A 23,825-nucleotide genomic window follows, 5' to 3' on the forward strand; every position below is an offset into this window, starting at 1 on the left:
GCTGGAAATAAATTTACTTTTTAACTTTCCGTAGTTGATAGAATAAGGTAGAATGGGACCGAATCATCACTCTCTCTCTTCCCCTCTCTCTCTCTCTCTCTCCGCTTCTCTCTCTCTCGCTTTCTCTCTCTCCCTTTCTTGCTCTATGAATCGGCTGACCCAAATATATGTCACAGTACCGCTTTCCATTAACAGTGGTTTTAAACCAGGGTCTACATGACCTTTAGCGGTCCATATCAGATTTTATTGTCCAGTAAGTTGCTTACATACTTCTACATACACAAAATATTCTAACTTTTTTAGTAGCCCGGTTAGTAGCCCGCGCTCTTAACCACTACGCCATATGCCCGTGGGCATATGGGTTCTTGCTGATCCGATCAACGGAACAGCCGGCTCGTGAAATTAACATGCAAGTGGCTGAGCACTACACAAACCCGTGTACCCTTAACGTAGTTCTCGGGGGAGATTCAGCGTGACACAAAGTGTGACAAGGCTGGCTCTTTTAAATGCAGGTACAACAGAAACAGGAAGAAAGAGCGAGAAAAAGTGGTGGTGAAAAAGCACAGCAGGGTTCGACACCACCTCCTGCCGGAGCCACGTGGAGCTTTAGGTGTTTTCGCTCAATAAACATTCACAACGCCCGATACGGGAATCGGAACCGCGATCCTGCGACCGCGAATCCGCTGACCTACTCACTGGGCCATTGCGCCTCCATGTCATATACTGTATGACGGACAAGTCCTCCGTCTTTTCCTTCAAGGTTCTATCGAGTTACCTGACATACAAATATATAAGAGCATAGCCTTTATGATTTCATTCATACTCTTCAGTTAAAATACACCATCGTTATTTACGACCTTACTAGCTGAAATTGAAGTATTTATTTTTTGCCTGAAAAGCAAATTGTTAGCCATAGGAAAACTATTTCAAAGACACGCTGATATTTAGACAGACGAAGAGGAAGCTCATATCAATAGATATAAAGTAAAGTTCAGATACAGAGACGAATTTACAACTAAGCAAACCTTCGATCTATCAATCAATGCTTCCGTCAATCAGTCAAATATATCTATTTTCTATTACTTTAAAAATAGCATCAATAGACTTTTCAATGACTGACATCCGCTAAGATAAAATTCTCCATCCAAGAGATGTCACTGCACCTCAAGGTTTTACTATTGTACGCATTGCTATCTTACTCTCGGCCAGATTGATTTATTTCTAATGTTATTAAATAGTAATTTAATCAGTCTTCCTACCTGGTGGTTGTCATATCTTTATCAATCATTTAGATTAACTGTCATGGCTTACTTGATTACAGCTAATTTTGTATTTCTCAATACGTTGTAACATACCACAAGCCGAAGCTCTGTCCTTGGTTCCGCTCTTTAATTATACGGCTCTAGAGAAATAGAATATTACATAAATTGATAAGCATATATCTACGTACATAGGCAGCTACGTCGCACGAGCGCGCGCACACACACGCGCACACACACACACAAAATAACAATGCTGCGTATCTCCATCCATGTATATACTTATATATATATATAATTCAAATTTAGAGAAAACAAAAGACGAAGACAGGTGTATTAGTTTAACACTCGGGAAAAATGGAAAAGTATTTTATGTTTCGAGCATACGCTCTTCGTCAGAAAAAAATTAAGAGGAAAGAAGGAGAGAGATGAATGTGTGGAGTTCAACGGTCCAACATGTCTATATGTGTATATGTATATGCATAATTATATATATATATTATATATATATATATATATATATAAATATGCAAATATTTGAACACACATATATATATATATACACACGCACACATATATGTACATACCATATATATATATATATATATATATATATATATATATATATATATATATATATGAATGCATGTATATATGTATAGTGATATTACTTTGAAATCATTTAATACGTAAGTTTCAGGTCTGCGTATTGTGAAATAGAGACTGTATTCATTACGCAAGACGTTCCTCAATTTATCAGTTTTTGGTTTAACTTCATTATTACGACATTTTCGACTCGGTAACACTACAAACTAGCCGCTCTAGACACCACGTATGTTGATACTCTATCAACAATTTGGAGTAGTTTGTTATACTTGACTCAAGTCGAAAATTCTTGTACCTTACATCGATTCTTAATGTAACACGAAATATACTTATGCATATATATATATATATATATATATATAGGCGCAGGAGTGGATGTGTGGTAAGTAGCTTGCTTACCAGCGACATGGTTTGCTTATTTGAATATGTATTTTCTTAAGAGGAAATTTTTGTTCATGTTGCGTGTGATGTTATTTTCTTTTCTAATTTCTTATATGTATATAGATAGATAGATAGATAGATAGATAGATAGATAGATAGATAGATAGATAGATAGATAGATAGATAGATAGATAGATAGATAGATAGATAGATAGATAGATAGATAGATAATTACTCTTTACATCATCACATTTCTGTAATACACAATCCCTATTGATCGTTTTTTACGATCCCTTTTGATCGAAAACATCCTCCCCTTTTTTCTACCCCAAAAGAAAAGCTCTACTTAGTAATTTGTCCCCCCTGTGTTCAGCCCTGTGTGGCTAATAAAGAAACATATCTATCTATCTAGCTAGCTAGCTAGGAGGAAAAAAGGGGGATAGGTTTTCAATCAAAAGGGATCGTAAAAAAAAAACGATCAAAAGTGATTGAGTATCACAGAAATGTCATGATGTAAAGAGTACAGGGGGAAACAGATAAGGTTTATCCGCGGAAAGAAAAGCCTACGGAAAAGACCACGGTAACCTCGGTCAATAATGTCACATGTTAACACATTTATTTGCAAGTAAGTAACTCTCTATTTTAAATTTTTCCCGGTTCATAGGATTATCCTCAAGATGGCTTCGTCATCCATACGTGCCATCCTTGCTACATTCACCCATTTTTTTTTTAAACATTCGCTAGACAAAACTTGCCTCTCTATTCTCACTTGCTGTTTCAAGTGATACTTCAAGAAATTGATGAGAGATTGACTAGAGACGAAAGTGTTTGTCTCTAATACTTTCAGACGCGTCCAACAGATACATTCTTTCGCCATAGCCACAAGTATGATGAAAATAGCTCTTCCTTCCCGTTTGAAGGGAGGAGGCGTGGCGATATTGACGATAGACTCGGCTTATAAACCGACTCGTCCCACACGTGACAGCAGTCGTTCGACATAAGCCCACAGGTCGGAAATGGTTGGACACTGCACGAGTGCGTGCAGAACGGTTTCGTCGCTCTGACCGCATCTCGAGCAGGTCGACCCTGTGTTTCTCGAGCCGTGTCTGTAGAGCTTATCCCAAACGGGTAGCGCTTCTCGGTAGCACTGCCAGGCCAGGGATCTCTGGAAGTTGTCCATAGGTCCAGGCCCGAAAGTCGTCTTGAACAGGTGGGTCAGGTATTCCTCGTCGACGCCCAGGTTTGCCCGGAGATCGTCGTTGTACATCCCCTTCACTAATCCCCTATAGAATGCTTTGGTTGTGTTGAAGTTGCTCATGGGAAAGTCACTGCAGGAAAGCGTGCCTCACAATCGGCGACAACACTTGTTCACCGTCGTCTACGTAGAGCCGGAGATGTCGCAGTCTCAGCGCGTGTCTGCGCATGATCAACCACGGCATGCCCAGCCCTCCTTTTAACGGGTGTTGACAGCAAATGGATCGCCTGACCATCGGGACGCATCCTTTCCACAAGAAGCGGAAGAAAATGCGTTCTAATTTGTTGATGGTAGGGTCGGGACAAGACACAACGGTCAGGCGGTAGTAGATGACGGACGCGATGTACGTGTTCGCCAATAGATAGATGATAGATAGATAGATAGATAGATAGATAGATAGATAGATAGATAGATAGATAGATAGATAGATAGATAGATAGATAGATAGATGCATGTATAGTAGATTTAGGGAGCTAGAAATATACAGACATGCACACTCACATGCGTACATACATATATACATGCAGAAACCGTATTTCTAAACATATACATGCATACAACTCTGCACGTAAAAAGCTATTCGATAAAACGTGTTTGAGCACCAATTTGCCCGGTTTGAAACCAGCTGAAAACTCTGATATATTAAAACACACCTTTTGCGCAACATATTTAGAACAGCCAAACTTAATTTCAAAATATCTTTCGAAGAAATAAAATTTTTCTACGGTGGTAATTACTGACGATAACAACGGCACCGACAGTTCTGTGAACTATCAAAGGTTGTGTGAACATTTTAAATATCTTGTTTAGCTGCCGTTTAGAAGTAAATCAAGACATACTCTGGAACTATCAGTAAAATCAGGAGAGTTACTCTAATTGGTTATAGGATACCTTTAAAGAATTATACTCTAATCATTATAGAGATATAAGTTTTAGATTGGATCTTTGTTCCTAAGTAACTGCCCAGTTACCAAGAAACCATTATCCAATAAATTATATTCAAAGTAACACGTAACGAAATTGCTGTTTCCCTTATTGCCAGTATCAGCAGAGAAAATCAAATAAAAGCAATCGTTACACTCATCAGCCATCAACATACAATGCGAACACGCACGCATAGAAAGTAGAAAATACAAGGAGTTATATCCAATGCATTCAGAGCATAATACTGTGTATCATAATAAATGTACGCACACCGTTACAAGGCGCGTTGCTGTAAAATCATGAGATAAAATCTCTTCAAAGCAAAAACAATACCGAAGCGAGACGAACATCGTCACCGTAGTTACTTACAAGAACGACGGACGTTTATTCAGCTTGTTGCTGTTTGTCAATGCCGTGCTTTTGTTGTCATGTGCTTAGACTAAAATCGTGCTGGGAGATATATAATAATCAGTGAATATAGTAGTCATTGGTGTTGCTGAAAAGCTTGCTAGACTGTAGATATACGAGATATACGAGATTAAAACAGCATTAAATTAAACTGACCCTCTATGAATCATATTAAATGTCCCTTTTTGTAGTTATCTCAGCAGATTTTCCATAGAAACTGGAGCCAGCACTGAAAGTTACATTTCATATACGAATACGCCTATGTAAACAATGTGATCAGAGATGGAAAAATAAGTAATTGGTGTATATGGATATTTCAGGTGTTCTTGCTCCTTCTTCAGTATCACATCCAAACCATTAACCACCTACAAACATATTGCTTAAATAACTACTAATATTTAGCTGTGTAACACAATTGGATTTATTAATTTTAAATATTAAACACGTTCCTGATAACTGGTATGTACTTATTAATTGCTGGCTCGAATTTGTATGTCCCTACCGGCAATTAATTCATACTAAATATTTCCATATTGTTAGAAGGCATAATGGAATCGTCTAACATAAAAATTGTGTTTAAGATAAAAATATCTTCATAGACTTAGCCTGAACAGCTTCTGCCATACCAATGAATGTTTAATCAATTATGTTTCCTAAATATGGAAACATGAATTTCATTTAAGCAGGTGCCAATTGGGTTCACATTGATTAGCCTCGAGTGAGACGAAACGCATCTGTTATTTTTTAGCTATTGTTACGATGATGTTCGGCTCGCTCCGATATATAATCTCTATGAAGAGATTTTATCTCAGACAATTCTACAGTTCTGTGCCTTCTAATGGTGTCTATACATTTAGTACGATACTGAGATGGTAAATGTCATTTGATGCTATTTTAGAAGCGTCCATCGAGGTAATTAGAACACTCAGAAATATTATTTTTGATCAACGTATGAAGAATTATCCGAAGAATTATACGAACATTTTATTAATTCAATCACACGTTAGGAAACGAAGATTCAGTCCCATGATCAGATGCTAAATGTCTTGCAAAATCTGTATCGTAGATCCAAACTGTAAGTTCTTGCGGAAAATATTAATTTCTCTGAAACAGAGTTTCTTAAACTGTGGGTCGCGAAGCGAAATGCTGTGGTTGTGAAAATCAAATTCCCACAACCTTCTTGGCGCAGAAGTGGCTGTGTGGTAAGTAGCTTGTTTACCAACCACATGGTTCCGGGTTCAGTCCCACTGCGTGGCACCTTGGGCAAGTGTCTTCTACTATAGCCTCGGGCCGACCAAAGCCTTGTGAGTGGATTTGGTAGACGGAAACTGAAAGAAGCCCGTCGTATATATGTATATATATATGTATGCGTGTGTGTGTTTGTGTGTCTGTGTTTGTCCTCCTAGCATCGCTTGACAACCGATGCTGGTGTGTTTATGTCCCCGTTACTTAGCAGTTCGGCAAAAGAGCCCGATAGAATAAGTACTGGGGTTACAAAAGAATAAGTCCTGGGGTCGAGTTGCCCGATTAAAGGCGGTGCTCCAACATGGCCGCAGTCAAATGACTGAAACAAGTAAAAGAGTAACCTATATGTTATTTCACAAACGCATATTAAATAACAGGTGACGTGAAAAATCTCGTGATGAAAAATGTGGCTATGAATAACAAAAAGTTTAAGAATCGCTGCTCCAAAATAATGTACTGAAGGCTCTTTGAGTGAGCAAGTAAGTTATCTAAAGTATTCAAAGTTAGAAATAACCATCAATTAAAAAATTGCATACGCCTGTGTGTTCCTTATCTTTGATACTGAATAGAAAATGCATCTTAGTTAAACCAGCATCTTGAAAAAATTTTAAGCTATCTTAGTCTGCTCTAACACACTGAAAACAAAGAAAGATTTCTACCAAAATGCGAAGATTATATACGATTGCAACTGAACGTTGTGAAGAGTCATAACGTACGACCTAGACTTCTGAAACTTTCATTGAAGCAGTTAGGAATGGAACTAAAAGAGATGTTTTGGTTATACAGATATAAAAGACACAAAGATATATAAAAGACATAAAAGACGCAAAGCCCTTCTCCTGCATATTTAAAAGACTAACGGAAAAAAACTTCCATATAAAGCAATCTTGCACTAGCACGGAGTAATCTTGTAACCAAGAAGGAAAACACCCACGTTCAGGAATTATATCACAATTGCTTCCATGAAACATTATGAATAATGAGCTTTACGCAAGTCCACTCATCCAATTTCTTGGCGTGACTGGAAAATTAATCGCTGATAATCAGGCATGTAGTTGAAAATAGTTTAGATATCTGCTGAACAAACTGTTGAAATATTAAGCTGTCTTGTCACAGAAAAAAATGACTGCATCAAAATTACGACAGTATAACTTGATTTCAGAAATTCCAAACTCATGGCTATTTGAATTACAATTTTTGAGATTTTTATCGATTCCACACTCATGCTTGTTTGAATCGATTCTGTTTGACGCAAATAACGCCACTGACCTAGTTTCAGTCTTTAAAAGACTTACAAAACCCGGATCAGCTGTCTTCATACGCAAAAATTAAGTCGTATTCTATGGATTTTTTTAAAGACAGTATATGCGAATGTCTGCTTCTTTGACGCTAATCTATCTTTAGTTTCCTTCAAACAGAAAAATATCCAACATCCAGTCGTTATACAGTAGTAATATATATATATAAAAAATTCACATAAATTTAATACGATGATGTATTTAAGGTTGATCTAAATCAGTGATGAAAATATTCTAATGCTGTTAATATACAAGTGTATTTAATATTTTAATCTGCTAGAAGAAAGTAGGGCAAGGCTTTGCGATAAGGCGTTTGCCTGAGAACCGATCATACCTAGTTCGATATATCTGTGCAGTTTCGTGGAGAATAAGTGGTAACTACATCTTTAAATGCGTGTGGGGGTGCATGTGTGTGCGTGAATGTGTGGGGGTGCGCGCGTGTATGTGTGAAAGAAAGAGAGAGAGAAAGAGAGATTATATCTATATATTATTATATAACACAGTTTTATTCGGCCCTCATGCAATTTAGAACTCCGTAGCCTCGTTACAGAAACGTAGCACGTCGGGCTTGGTTCCAATATATCCTTCCATATATATATATATATATATATATATTGTAACCACGGGTGGACGGTTGGCGATTTTCCCTTTTCCTTCTTCACTAGACTTTTCCCTTTCTCCTTTCCGACGAAGAACCATGCTCGAAACGTTAAAAACTTTCCCCTTTCACAGAGACTCAAATTACTATAATTCTTGTTCACGTCCACGCGTTCGTTTTTCCCCTCTTTTTTCTCTTTTCGTCTTCTTTCTTCTTTTTTATTCGTTATTTGAATTATTTTGTTGAATTGACTATATATATATATATATATATATATATATAATATATATATATATATATATATATATATATATTAAGATATGTAGAAAAATACAAACAGGGACAAGAACGCATAACTCTTAGAAGACGATACAATAAACACGGACAGGACATTCGAAGCCCTCAGTCTTCAGTCAAGAACCGGATCGTACCCCTCTTAACACTTATGTGAGCACATATTCTTATATATACATGTGATATAGGTAGGGTATGTAACACACACATATTCATATATGTAGGTAACTAGGTAAACAGGACATACATACACATCCAATAAGATGACTGTTGTATATATTTATAGGGAGTGGGGTCTGCCTTTTCCCACCGTCTACAACATAATTCCATCCATTTTATTTTACTATCCCATTAACTGCCAATTTTTTTTATTCCTACGTTTTGGCTTTGCCAGTTGTTTTAGGAGTTAAAATAATATATATTTAAATTTTCTTTGCATGTGAATTATTTTGGAAATTACGATAAATTTTTCGAAAAGTCACAAATGGGGATCGCTGAAAAAAACATATTTATCCTTTTCTATTCAATTGCATTAATAAATATTTTAGTTTTTTTGAAATTATAGTACCAAATGTGAATATGTATGAAATATCCTTTTCTAATCTAGGCACAAGGCCGGAATTTGGGGGGAGGGCACCAGTCGATTAGAACGACTCCTGTACACAACTGGTACTTAATTTATCAACCCCGAAAGGATGGAAGACAAAGTCGACCTCGGCGGAATTTGAACTCAGAACGTAAAGATAAACGATATGTATGAAATATCAAAGGACAATATAGATGGGAAATGCAAAAAAAAAAGCGTTTTCAAATCAATCATTATTTTTGTAGTTCAAAAATTGCGATTTATGACATAAAATGTGCTCTAGAAGTAGCCAGAGCTAATAATGACAAACTTTAACTACTAAATAGTGTGAAACACACCTCTGCATATGCAATGTACATAAGCAATTCACTTTAAATACAACAAACAACTGGCAATCAGACTATTTTTAGCAGATCCCCAAATGGGGCTCACGGCAGGTAAATTCGTTGAGTTAAATGTAGAGACAATGTGTCAGAAAGACAGGCAAAGAAACGCAAGAGAGAGAGAGAAAGAAGTGGGGAGGAGATATAGCCAAGGGAGAGGGGGGAAGAGAGTGCTAAATGTATTCACGTGTTTTCAACTGGCCATTGATTCAGGTGTCTATTTCTTCTCCCCCGGTAACAAGCTTGCTTCCTAACCACATGGTTCCTAGTTCAGTCCCACCGCCTTGCACCTTGGGGAAGTGTCTTCAGCCTCGGGCTGACCAAAGCCTTGTGGGTGGATTTTGTAGCCGTTGTATATATATATATATATATATATTATATATATATACGCACACTTACAAACATATATATATATATATAGATAGATATACATATATTAGAAATATTAAAATAACTAAGTCTCTCTAAAAGAGAACAGCGGCAGCGTTCCCGGAAAATAATAGTTAGCGCCATACTAATATGGCATTCTTATAAAAATAAGAAAAAAGCTGTCCGCTTATTAGCTCCATGAGGCCATCGCCTTAAGTTAGCTATTTGATACACAAACTGTATCCATATAACCTTCGAACAAGGGAGGTCAGTCGCTCCACACTACTTGACCGGTAGCTGCCGGTCAAGTAGTGTGGGGCGACTGACCTCCCTTGTTCGAAGGTTATATGGATACAGTTTGTGTATCAAATAGCTAACTTAAGGCGATGGCCTCATGGAGCTAATAGCGGACAGCTTTTTTCTTATTTTTATAAGAATGATATACATATAGTTATAGATATATGTAGTTATACATGCATACATATATATATATATATATATATATATATATATATATATATATATATATATATATATATAATCTGGGAGTGTCTATATATCTATAGGTATATATATATATATTATATATATATATATATATATATATATATATTCTTTAACTTGTTTCAGTCACTTTGACTGCGGCCATGCTGGAACTAAAATTGAAAAAGACCCCAAAACTTTCAAACGGTACCTGGACAAATTCCTCCAGGAAATACCGGATAAACCACCTACACCTGGATACGTCTCAACCAGTAACATCTCTCTGCTTGAGCGGTTCATGGTGTCCCGAAATAATTAACTAACGGACTTTTCGAGGTGGTACTATTGATTTAGTCGTGGCCTGGGCCGATAAGTTATCTAAGTTCTATATATATATATATATATATATTATATATATATATATATATATATATATATATATATATATATATATATATATGTATGTATGTATGCATATATATATATATATATATATATATATATGTATGTATCTATGCATATATATATATATATATATATATATATATATGTATGTATGTATGCATATATATATATATATATATACAAGCATATATACATACATACGTGTGTGTATCTATATATATATACATACACAATTACATATGTGTGTGTAAGTGTGTGTATTTTTATCTTTGTGCTTGTCCTCCGCCATCACTTGACGACCAGTGTTGGTGTGTTTTAGCGGTCCGGCAAAGGACACCTATAGTATAATTACCAGGTTTAAAAGGGCAGAAAAATACTGAAAATTGGGGTCGACTCAGTCGACAAAAAAATTCTCGAATGCGGTAACCCAGCATGGCCGCAGTCCAATGACTGAAACAAGTAAAAGATACAAGACAAAGACTGGATTATGGCTCCAGCCTAAATCTTTTAATAGGAAGAAATAAATGATTGAGAAAAGAGGAATTGTTCTCTAAACATTTCAGCGAACTGAAAGAATTTTGATGATAAGAAATGATGAAATCATTGAAGCCTACCTTCTTTTCCTCCTCCTCCACATCATCATCATCATCATCATCATCATCGTCATCATCATCATCGTTATCCATTCTATTTGTTGTTGCATTCCTCGTCCACTTCTCCTTTCTCCTACTCATTCCTCATCATCATTTTTATCTTCAATCATTAATCACTAACATCACCATAGCCACCGCCATCATCACCATCAACAGCAGCTCAACAGCGGCAGCAGCAGTAGCAGTAGCAGCTGCGGCATAGTACTGGTGATTTCGTAATGAGAGTGCTGGCTCTAATGATGATGATGATAACAATGATGATAATGATGATGATGATGATAATGCCAGTATCGGTGGTGGTGGTGGTGGTGATGGTAGTGGTGATTAAAATGTGGATGCTGCTACTGCAGGTAATGTTGGTAATCATGACAGCGTTACTTATTGTTAGTAGTTGTAGTGGTTTTAGCCTTATCCAAGAAACTGTGAGCTAGATCTTATTAATAAAGTAATGTTTCTCATATCTTCCAATAATTTTATTTTCTTTATCTTCCTTTTCTTTTGTCTTGGTTTTTTAGGAATTTTGTTTTGTATTTGTTTTGTTTTTTTGTGGTGGGGGTGTGTGTTTTTTTTTTTCCAATATTCGCATAAAAAATTCCACCAACTTCCCGGTATTGCAATCTGCACTTTTTGTTCGCCAATAATCTTTGGCAATCTTTTTTTTTATCACAATCACCACCAACACCCTTCATCCGCTACTCTCTCTCTCTCTCTCTCTCTCTCTCTCTCTCTCTCTTTCTGTCCCCTCTCTCACTCTTTCTGTCCGCTCTCTCTCTCTCTCTCTCTCTGTCTACCCCTCAATTTCATTCACTCATTCTATTTCCCTCCAATTCTTTCTATAGTTCTTCACTGCTATCTGTTATTCCTTCCCATACAACCGTTCCACTTTATTAATATCTGAAGATCTCACTATTTAACTGAATCCAAACTATTCACCTTCCTTCTACTTCATACACCACATTATTTCTTTCTAGCTCTTGCTATCGCTTTAAACACAACTCTTCCTCCATTTTAATTACAACGCTCTTCTTACTCCAGTTCACATCGTTACTCTTCCCATTCTCCCCCACACACACTCACATTCTACAGCGTCACTTACTTCTTTCAACACTTCTCCATCTTCTCTTTCCTCAGCTCCGTCTTCTGACAATAGTATTAGTATTTTCATTTTTCATTTTGTTCTTCTTCTGACTTTATATTCTGTATTTGAGTGTTTGTGTGTGTGAGAGTGTCCGCGTGTGGGTATGTATATATATATATATATATATATGTGTGTGTGTGTTTGTGTACGTTTACATATGCATATATATGCATGTATATACATATATATGTATATGTATGTATATGTATGTGTATGTGTATATATATATATATGTGTGTGTGTGTGTGTGTGTATGTGTATATATATATATATATATGTATATATATCTGTATGTATGTATGTATTTCTTCTTCATCTTCCTGAATAATTATCCATGACCACATCTCAAAACTATGTATAATTTATATATTTATGCAAAATGTAATACTTTGTATTTTCCCTTTTCTGCATCATTCTAACTCACGCTTTTACACACACACACACACACACACACACACACACACTCTCTCCCTCTCTCTCGCTCTCTCTCTCTCTCTCTCTCTCTCCTCTCTATCTCTCTCTTTCCTGTTTTCATTCTTTCTCACAACGTTACTGTCTTCTTTGTAGTTTTAAAATCGACTAAGGTGATTATTTGGCATCCAAAGCAGACTTTGGCACCGAGCTGGCACAATAATAAGGTTAAACTCATTGTTAACATGTCCAAATATTTATTGCACTTGATTATCAGCTATCGAACTACAAGTTTAGATCTGGTGCAATTTCCCTCAGTCCAACCACATAAGAGGAAAAGGCAGAATGTCTTCTAGGCGTGTACTTATATATATGTAGTTCAATAAGACAAAATCGGGTAAAAAAATATTTGTAGAATGCCAAGCAAAGTTCACCCAGAGTTTCTGGCGATCTGATGTCATCATATAGGGAGAAATGATCCTGATACTGAGTATACATCAGAAATTTTATAGTATGTGTAGTGTTTACATGAATAGATGATACAAAATGGAATAAAAGACGTTTTGATTTTAAATAATTTCAATCGTTCAATACTTAAGAGATGAGGAATTATGTACATTATTTACATTATTTACAATTGACGAATATTTGTCCTCATCTTGGTTGTTGTTAACACAACGTTTCGGCTTATATACCCTCCAGCCTTCATCAGGTGTCTTGAGGAAATTTCGAACCTAGGTTCTCATTCCTAAGGTATTTTTCAATGTCTTTATTATTATTATTATTATTATTATTATTATTATTATTATTATTATTATTATTATTATTATTATTATTATTCAGGTCACTGCCTGGAATCGAACTCGGAAGATTTTACAGTTTCAGTGATTTTACTAACCCCAAGATTTTTGCAGTTCCAATGATGGATTTGATTTGTAGTCTTCGAATTAGTCTTCTCCTTCTTGGTTTTGAGAAGCCTAAATTCTCAAGATTGGTATTTAAAGAGTGTGTTACATACCACCGGGCCCCAATAGCTACAGGTACAAACCAGAACTTATAATCTGGATAGAGTAACTGCAGATGTCTCAGTATTTCAGCATAGGTGTTCCCTTTTCTACTGATATTCAGCTTTATGCCATCTACTGGGCAGCTAATTCCACAACTGCACACAGTTTCTCTTCTTTATCACAAATCCTTATATCAGATCAGTTGTGCTTACATTTTATTGAGGTCTTCATTGGGACATTCTACCAGTACTCCTTTCTATTATGTGTGGCTATGGCATCTACCACACTGTGGGTTCTTATTTCTTTGTCCTCGGAGTTACCTTTTCGACGGAATTATAGAGTGTCCTAACTATATCATGCCTCATCGGTAAATAATACCGTGATGACATTTCCGGACAACCGCTTATGATGTGGGTGATATCTTCGGTATTAACTCCACAAAATCTGCATCGGTTGTCATATTTTACTGCTTTCCTGTATCTCTATCACTTTTGTACTTCAGGTACTTGACTGATATTTCCTGCTTCTGGATTCCAAACGCATACCCTTCAAAATGGGAGGTAGTAAACCGGTTATTGGTCCATGATAGACTGCTTTTATGATCGATGTTACTATCATCACGGGGCTTTCTACTAATATATCCATGCATAACCTTCTGCTCATATTGGCTCATCCTTTCATCTGATAATACGTTGCGGTAGAGTCGTGCGACTTCTTCGGGCATGTATTCGCGGTTATCAGACAAGGAATGTTGTTCAAGGAGCTACCTACCAAGTCTCATGCATTATGCATGTATGTATGTATGTATGTATGTATGTATGTATGTATGTATGTATGTATGTATGTATGTATGTATGTAAGTATGCATGTATGTATGTATGTAATCGTTTAATCAGACGAAGAAGAGTAATGTGCATGACGCTCAACTTCTGGTTCTTCGACACTAGTGAAATTCTTCAGATTTTCTCCAGAGTTACTCCGTCCTAATTTTATAATTTATTCTCTCCCGCACCTCATCCTTACACATGCTCTTTCTTTCTGTTCCCAGCTCTCTCTAATTCCTATCTGTTTTAGTCATCTTCTAAGGGCCCAATATTTTGCCCTTTTTCTCTCTCTTTTTGTCTCGTTGCTCGCCAACTTCATGCACAGCAGGAAGGAAAGCTTGGTGGAGCACATTCTTAGACGCCGGTGTGGCTGTGTGGTAAGAGGTTTGCTTACCAACCACAATATTCTGGGCTCAGTCCCACTCTGTGGCACTTTGGGCAAGTGTCTTCTATCATAGCCAAGTCTTATAAGTGGAGTTGGTGGGCGGAAATTGAAAGAAACCCGTCATATAAGTGTGTGAGTGTATGGGGGGGGGGTAGGTATGTATCATTATGTCAGCGTTTGTCCCTCACGATTGCTTGAAAATCGGGTTGGTGTGTTTACGTCACCGTAACTTAGATGCTTGGCAAACGAGACCGATAAAATAAGTGTCAGTTTTCCAAGTACTGAGGTCGATTCATTCGATTGAAAAATCTTCACGGTGGTGCTTCAGATAAAAGATAATATACTACAGTCAACCATGCTGTTATTGTTGTTTTTGTTTTTATTGCTTACCCCAGGGTTGGCACGCAAATTGATAGTCATCCTAGTTTTCTTAGATCTAACCTTATATGCTGCCGGGGCTGGTTTAGCCATTCTATTTGTAGCAGTTGTTAAAAAAGTACCATTTCTGTGTTGTAGTTGCTTCTTTTTCTCTGTGGCTTCCTCACATTCTTTTCTCTAATGGAAAGTGATTCAAATATGGAGAGATGACGCGCGCAAGATATGAAATGCTGAATTCACACTGCATGACTTCACGGCGCCCACACGGTCTCAGTTCCGTCTCTTACTCATCTATTATGTGCGTGTATATGTGTGCCTGAGTCTATTACAGACACACACACACACATACATACATATATATAAATATATATACATAACTATAAATAGGTATACTTATACATGTATATCTGTATATACATATATAAAGTGACTGTCTGTCTGTCTGTTTGTCTGCCTGTCTCTCTCTCTCTCTCTCTCTCTCTATATATATATATATAATATATATATTATATATATACACTCACACACACACATACACACACACACACACCACACATATATATATATATATATAATATATATATATAATTGTATGTATTGTGTATAAGTGTATATATGTGTGTGTACTTATATACACACTTATATAGAGATTTATAAATCTGTATTCATACCTGTACGGATATATATATATATATATATATATATATATATATATATATATATATATATATATATATATATATACATATGAACGTACTTATGCACACGTACGTACGTTTGTGTGCGAATCTGTGTGTATCTGTGCGTGTATGTGTGTATGTGTGGTGTGTGTGCGTGGTGTGTATGTGTGCCTGTGTGTGTGTGCGCGTGTGTGTGTATTTGTAGTTATTGCTTTTCGAAATGTTTGAATAAGACTGTTTTCTCTTCGTCCATCTCTCAATAGGTTTAAGATTTGATCATTAGCAATACAAGAGAGAATGGGAATAGCAAAATAATACAAGAATAATTTCCTCTTTTTAACACCCAACACCACCACCACCACCGTACACCACCACCATCTGTCTTTCACTCCCTCCTGAATATAAGGAGAACGAAATCGAAATAGAAAATGGTATAGATAGTAAAAAATAGAAAATATTATATACGTGTGTATATATGCGTGCGTGAATGTATGTATTTAAATGTGTGTGTGTTTATGTATGTTATATAAGTATGTGCGTACGTACACTTTCATTTGTGTGTGCATACCTGTTTCTATATGTTTGTATCCAGATAGATGGATAGATAGGCAGGTAAGCAGGTTGGCAGGTAGGCAGGCAGGCAGACATGTAGGTAGGTAGGCAGGTATAAAGGTGGATAAGTAGATAAATAGAGGGAAGGAGTGAAAGAAATCGAATGACAGATTATACACACACACACACATACATACATACAGTACATAGCATAAAGATGGTAAATATAGACAGGTTGATCGATCGATAAATATATATATATATATATACAAACACACACATATATATATATATATATATATATAGATATATATATATATATATATATATATATATATATATATATATATATATATAAGATATATATATATATACATATACACACACACATATATATACACTATATATATATATATATATATATATATTATATATATTATATATACATATACACGTATATATATATATATACATACATGTATATATGAATAGATAGATAGATAGATAGATAGATAGATAGATAGATAGATAGATAGATAGATAGATAGATAGATAGATAGATAGATAGATAGGCAGGTAGGCAGCAGGCAAACGGGCAGACAGACAAGATACTATATATATTATATATATATATATAATATATATATATATATATATATATATGAATAGATGATAGTTAAAAAAGAATATATCAATCGGCTGAATGCAAAAATGACCAATAAAAGTAATATAGAAACAATGATTGAGCGAAAGACGGAAAAGATTGAAAGAAAAGTATAACGAATTCTGTCACATATTGATTTCTTTTATATTTTAATACTTTATACACTTGGTCCAGCTCTAACAGTATTACATTAGTGGAAAGAAAACTACAGACCACTTAGTGATAACAGCTCCGATATTATAAATTTAATAGCGATTCCAAAAGCTCCTGACGTGATTTCGATAACCTACTCAGAGTCTGGAGTGGTTTCCAAATGTGTTTCGCCTCGATTATAAATGGACGAACACGTTTGAGAAGTCTCGTGTTGATCTTAATGTGAATACCGTAGAAATAAAAGACTTTAAAAGATGAGGGCGGAGGAAATGAGACACGGATAATAGTTACGAGTGGTGGCGGGGAGAAATGTGTGTGTGTAAATGTGCGTAGGAGTATATGAAAGTGTGTGATTATTAGATTGTATGCGGTGTGTGGGGGGGTGGGGGTGAATATGCGTGTGTACATGTATGTGTGAAGATATGTTAATGTGTGTTTGAAGATAATGTGTTTGTACGTCGTTGCTAATGATATAAAAACGGGGGGCGGGGGAAAGAACAGAGGTGGAGAATCGCAGTCAAAGAGAGAAAAACAGAGTAAAGAGAGATAATGGAAGAGAGAGAAAGAAAGAGAGAGAGAGAGAGAGAGAGAGAAAGGGAGAGAGAGATGAGAGATTAACTAATATGACGGATATGATGTCTCTAATAGAGATGTGATTTACCATGCAGAATATGTGTATGTGAAGGAATATATATATATGCTTACACTTATCAAGTATTCACTCTAAATTTACAGTATATATATATATATATATATATATAATATATATATATAATATATATACATATATGCACAAACAAACGCGTATGCACATATACACATGCACACACACACACACACACACACACACCACACACAACACATATATATATATATAATATATATATATATATAAGAAAGGAATTGAAGGTGCAGTTTCTCACAACCATTGACTATTTTTATCTCGGAGTGCATCTTATGTAAATATAAGTGTAACTGTGTATATAAGCAAGTGTGCATGTGTGTGTGTGTGTGATTGCGCGCGCGCAACACATGTACGGGTGGGTGGACGGATGTCTTTTTTTCTTCTAAAATATTTATTGGAAATGTTTCTAGAATGGAGAAACTGGTTGCTAGTAAAGAAAGAAAAGCTTCATCACTTGAATTTGAATAACGACGATGGCTGTTACTTCAAGAGTGTGTTGCTTATTTTTATTGTTCCAGTTTCAGATTATATCTGTAAAATTTGTTAACCAGGCTTTTTCTCTGGTTGAAACTTCATCCTCCACTTTTAACGCTTAGATTTTTAGAAACATAACCGAATACACCAATGATTATTGGAATGACAGAAATTTTATAATTATTCACTATATTCGTTGAGTAAAGGAGTTGCAGGTTTCGAAATAATTGTCCATAACCGCCTTTTTTGCTATTTTCAAAAGAGATTTGCTCATCTGCTGGACAACCAGCCTCTATGATTCAACAAGCCTTTTGTCTTTATACCCGAAATAACTATATTATGACTATTATATCTGCACTTGATAGATATTTGAGTAAGAATATTTTTTTGAAGTCTGTTGTATAATTCTTTGGTTACTTTACCCCTATTCGTAGTACCTTTGTATGATATATTTTTATCAGTCCTTAATTATTTGTAGCACTTATTTACTGGAACAAGAGAGACCATTGACGTTAACATTTTCGGTTTGGGGAACAGTCTTTCCACGTCCACTTGTTTACATAGGAACTTTTATTTAACCTAACACCATGCATCTATCAACGAAAAATACTGCAGTTATTGCCACGAGATTTTCACCGTTGTAAATATTTTGGGTATGAATTTCTATGCAAAATATTTCCTTAACTTACCTGGTTACGGGGTTAACAGGGGCAGAAATCCTGAAATTTCATTCGCGAATATTAGTAGACTAAATCGTATAGAGTACTTGACACGTACTTTATTTTACGGGTACTTTGTTTTAAGGATACTTTATTTTATAGAACGGGAAAGTTGGCTTTATTTTATAGAACGGGAAAGTTGGCTTTATTTTATGAAAGGGAAAGTTGGCCGCGACAAGATTTGAGCTCGGAACCTCAAAAGTTGTAGCTAAATGTCAGAACGTATTCTTTCCGACACTGCAACAGTTCTGCCAATCCGCCGATTCTAATGATAAAATTTCTTGTTATATACATATACCCAAAGGCAGGAATTTTCAGCACCCTACCTCGTAGATATACAAATATATATTAATATATATATATATATATATATATATATATATGGGGGGGGGTATCAGTGTGTGTATGCATGAATTTATATATATATATATATGTATGTCCGTATGTATAAAAGGATGCAGAATGCTCAGGAATATAATGTTGGAAAATATGTGTGTAACAAATTATTCAAATACCCGACAGGTTTCGCTTATGTTAATCATGACTAAGTAGTTAGTGATAATGTTCAATGTTATGCTATAATGATAAGTGTTTACATTCTATGTCAGTAAGAAGATATATACATGTACATATATAATATCGTATAAATTTGCTGCTTATATATATATATATAAAGATTTATATTAAATATTTTGTTACATTTTATATTGTAGGTAGGTAAATGGGACAATAATGGTTTGAAAATGCATGATATCATCTGGCCAGGAAATTCCACATCCCCACCAATTGGTAAACCCGACAGATTTTTCATGCGAGTTGTTACTCTTGAGGAAATACCGTATGTGCGCTACCAGGACATGGAGTCGGATAAATGTTCGAGCAATGCTGTTCCTTGTAAAGTTCGAAAAGAAATTGAACAAAAGAAGTAAGTAAACATATATATTTTTTATTCTTTTATAGATTTCAGCTCTGAGACTGTGGCCATGTTGAGGCACCGCCATCTTAATTGACCAATTCTATGGGATTGGCTTTTGGTGGAGGGGGAATTTGATACCGCTGCCCTCTTTTAAGTGTGACTTTGAACAAGGTACTTTATCCACTTCAGGTTGGTCCAATACACTTACTAAACGTGATTAATTGCGCGCATAACTGACGTCCCGTCCGTGACGTTGAGTTGAGGTGCACTGTACTCCCAGCCTAAACACCTTGAAAACTCCGGATTTATGGAACTTGTCGACAAAAATTAGTCTTAGGATAACATTGTTTAGTTATGATAAATATTTCTCATGATAATATCCCTGGGTAGAATTTATCTTAGGAGTTAGCAAAACCCTCACAGCCCCTTGCGGGTTTATGAGGATTGGAAAACAGGCAAGCAAATGACCATGTTTAATCAGATGTAAATGGTCTAAAATATTTTAAACCTGTTCAAAACGAAGGCGAAGAAAGATTTATAAGAATGCAAATTCTACTTTGTTTTTTCACTAATATTTAAAAATTTTTGAGATGGTGTTACATTTGCTCGCCTAAAGACCAGCGGGCTTAGCAACGGACTGAGTCCGTTAACAAACTGTGGCTTAGATAACTAATAATTTTAGTCACATTATAATAGGTGTTAAGTATATCTCTTCGTCATTATAATGTCTTTTCTCTCAATTTGCTACCTCTCTCTACTGGTTAGTATCATCTCTTTCCACTCCTTTGTTGTCTGACTGAGAGCCTGTATGTGCCGTCTATGGTTACTGCATCAGGCAAGAATAACCATCCAGAAGACAACGAGGCCGAATTCCTTCGAGAGTACAATAGTCGAACACGTGTTGTAATAATCTTTTCTACTTTAGGCACAAGGCCCGAAATTTTTTTGTGGTGGGGTAGTCGATTAGATCGACTCCAGTACGCAACTGGTAATTAATTTATCGATCCCGAAAGGATGAAAGGCAAAATCGACCTCGGCAGAATTTGAACTCAGAACGTAAAGACAGAAGAAATACAACTAAGCGTTTCGCCCGGCGCGCTAACATTGCTGCCAGCTCGCCACCTTTATACGGGACATTATTGTAGACTGGAGATGCAATTAGATGTTCAAATGTAACATTGGCCATTCTTTTGAATACCAATACAGAAAGAGAAACCTTGCAAGGATTTCCTGACTATTTTTGGAGATAAATAATACCCACTGCTTTTCCACGTCTCACATATGTTGGTTCCACTTTTGAGAACTTAATTGGAACCATAGCTATTTCTGTATCTTGCAATGCGTAGAGACTTTGACCAGTTCTGTGCGACATTTAAAACTTTCAGTTAATTAGAAACGAACAGATTCCATCTGTCAGTTATCTCTTTGATAGGCAGTGTTTCTTCAATCAATTTCATCGGTACGTTAGCAGAATCTTTAGAAGCGCGAATAGAATGCTCCTCAGTGTTTCTTCCTTATCTGTGCGCTCTTGGCTCAAATCTCGCCTTTCATCCTTTCAGATTCAATAAATTCGTATCAAATCAGACTGATGGATGTGTGAAACTTGCTGAAGGTCCTACCAACATTTTATTGACTTCAGTATATTTTCTACAGTAATTTCACACTGCTGGTAAACATATCTCAATATGCAATAATTACAACACTTTACATTATTTACATATGGCGTAATGGTTAACAGCGCGGGCTACTAACCCCAAAATTCCGAGTTCGATTCCAGGCAGAGACCTGATATAATAATAATAATAATAATAATAATAATAATAATAATAGTAATAATAATAATAATATCGAAAAATACCTTAGGAATGAGAACCCAGGTTCGAAATTTCCCCAAGACACCTGATGAGGACAAATATCCATCAAATGTAAATAATGTAAATAATGTACATAATTCCTCATCTCTTAAATATAGAACTGAATTACAACACTCTTTTTAAACAGCTTTCCTTCATTTGAACACTGTAGATTCCAATCCTTCCAGATTCTGTTCACGAGTCACGGGGTCTACACTGATGCATAAAAATGAATTGTAAAAACTGCTTACAAAGGATTCCTGTTTAGAACCAGAGAACTCTACATCCCTTAGCATTTGTCGCTTAATAATTTAAGGCAGCGAGTTGGCAGAGTCGTTAGAATCAGTAATTAAACGCTTAGTAGTTTTTTGTCCATTTTTATGTCCTGAGTTCAAATGTCACCGGAGCCGATAAAATAAGTAACAGTTAAACAATGAGATCGATGTAATCACCTTACTCCCTCGCCCGAAATTGATGGCCTTGTGTCAAAATTTGAAACCAATAATCTGAGACAACGATTCTTCTACTTCACGAAAGCATTTAAAACTGCTTCTAAACAAAACCGCCCGACTGATCGTAAATAAACACATACCAGTACACTGCAAGCACTGATTTGCAGACACGCTCACTCTTTCTCTGCATCATTTAATACTACTATAAGGGCGGATTCTTCCTTCATCATTTTGTTCGCCGCTGGTTCTGAATTCATTTTAGACGATGTGCAGTTGTTTCTTTCTCCCGGCATCTGTGCAGAACTCCCTTCCATACCCTACAATAAAGCCTGTATGCTTTTTGCAGGATCTGCACTAAATAGCTACCATAAAATTACATTCAATAGCTTGAAACCATTAAATATGATGGGCAATGTTATATTACATGGAAAAATGCGAACATGAAAAGTAATATTCTTCAGATTATAAACCTGGAAAAGTACAGGACAAGATATTACACCTGTAAAAGTATAAGACAAGCTATTACTTCTAGTAAAGTAAAGAATAAGAAACTTTTTGCTTAAAATATTGCAGCAAAGAATGCCAGTTCTTCTAATTTATCACTCTTTACAGTTCTCATCTTTCAAATTTATTGAACAAAACTGTTCAGCTAATTAGTAAGTTTATCTAATTAGTCACTTTTTTTCTGTATTTAAGGTAGTAAATTAACCAACTTCTACTTAAATAAGTATAGTGCTACAGTTCTATATTTAAGAGATGAGGAGTTATGTACTTTATTTACATTTGACGATATTTGTCCTTATCTTGTTTGTTGCTAACACAACGTTTCGTCGGGTGTCTTGGGCAAATTATTATTCCTAAGGTATTTTCCGATGTTATTTTTGTTCAGGTCACTTCCTCGGAATCTTGGGGTTAGTAGCTCTTAACCACTACGCCATATGCCCGTGGGCAGATATGGAGTGAATTTTAGGATTTATAAAGCTAATATTTTCCAATCCTTCCCTAATATATATATATATATATATATATATATATATATATATATATATATATGTATGTAGTGTCATTTTTAAACTATTATAAAATAAGTTTTAATATTCAAATTTTAATTTTAGCTGCAATATTTCAAGTAAAAACTTTCTTATTCTTTACTTTAAGTAATAGCTTGCCCTATACTTTTTCAGGTGTAATAACTTGTCCTGTACTTTCCAGGTTTATAATCTTAAGAATATTACTTTTCATGCTCGCATTTTTCCATGTAATCCATAATTTTTCCAGGCATTGTTGTTATAAGATAATTAATAATGTGTCAATTAATAAAATATTGAAAGATAATATTTCAATTTTTTCATGTAAGTGATGACAATATTTCAATTTTCTTTCATGC

General features: G+C 35.5%; 1 protein-coding gene across 3 annotated transcripts in view; it reads left to right on the forward strand.

Moving 5' to 3' along the window:
* The window catches only part of LOC115224821 (glutamate receptor ionotropic, NMDA 2B-like), a 743,429-nt gene that overhangs the window by 598,593 nt on the left and 121,011 nt on the right, over positions 1 to 23,825 (forward strand). For all 3 annotated transcript variants that reach the window (XM_036513846.1, XM_029795750.2, XM_036513847.1), the window contains one exon: positions 19,931 to 20,142. In XM_036513846.1, coding sequence (XP_036369739.1) covers positions 19,931 to 20,142 — 212 coding nt within the window. The remainder of the gene's footprint in view (positions 1 to 19,930; positions 20,143 to 23,825) is intronic.

This window comes from Octopus sinensis, linkage group LG2 (assembly GCF_006345805.1).
Source record: "Octopus sinensis linkage group LG2, ASM634580v1, whole genome shotgun sequence".
NCBI classification, from domain to species: Eukaryota; Metazoa; Mollusca; class Cephalopoda; order Octopoda; family Octopodidae; genus Octopus; species Octopus sinensis.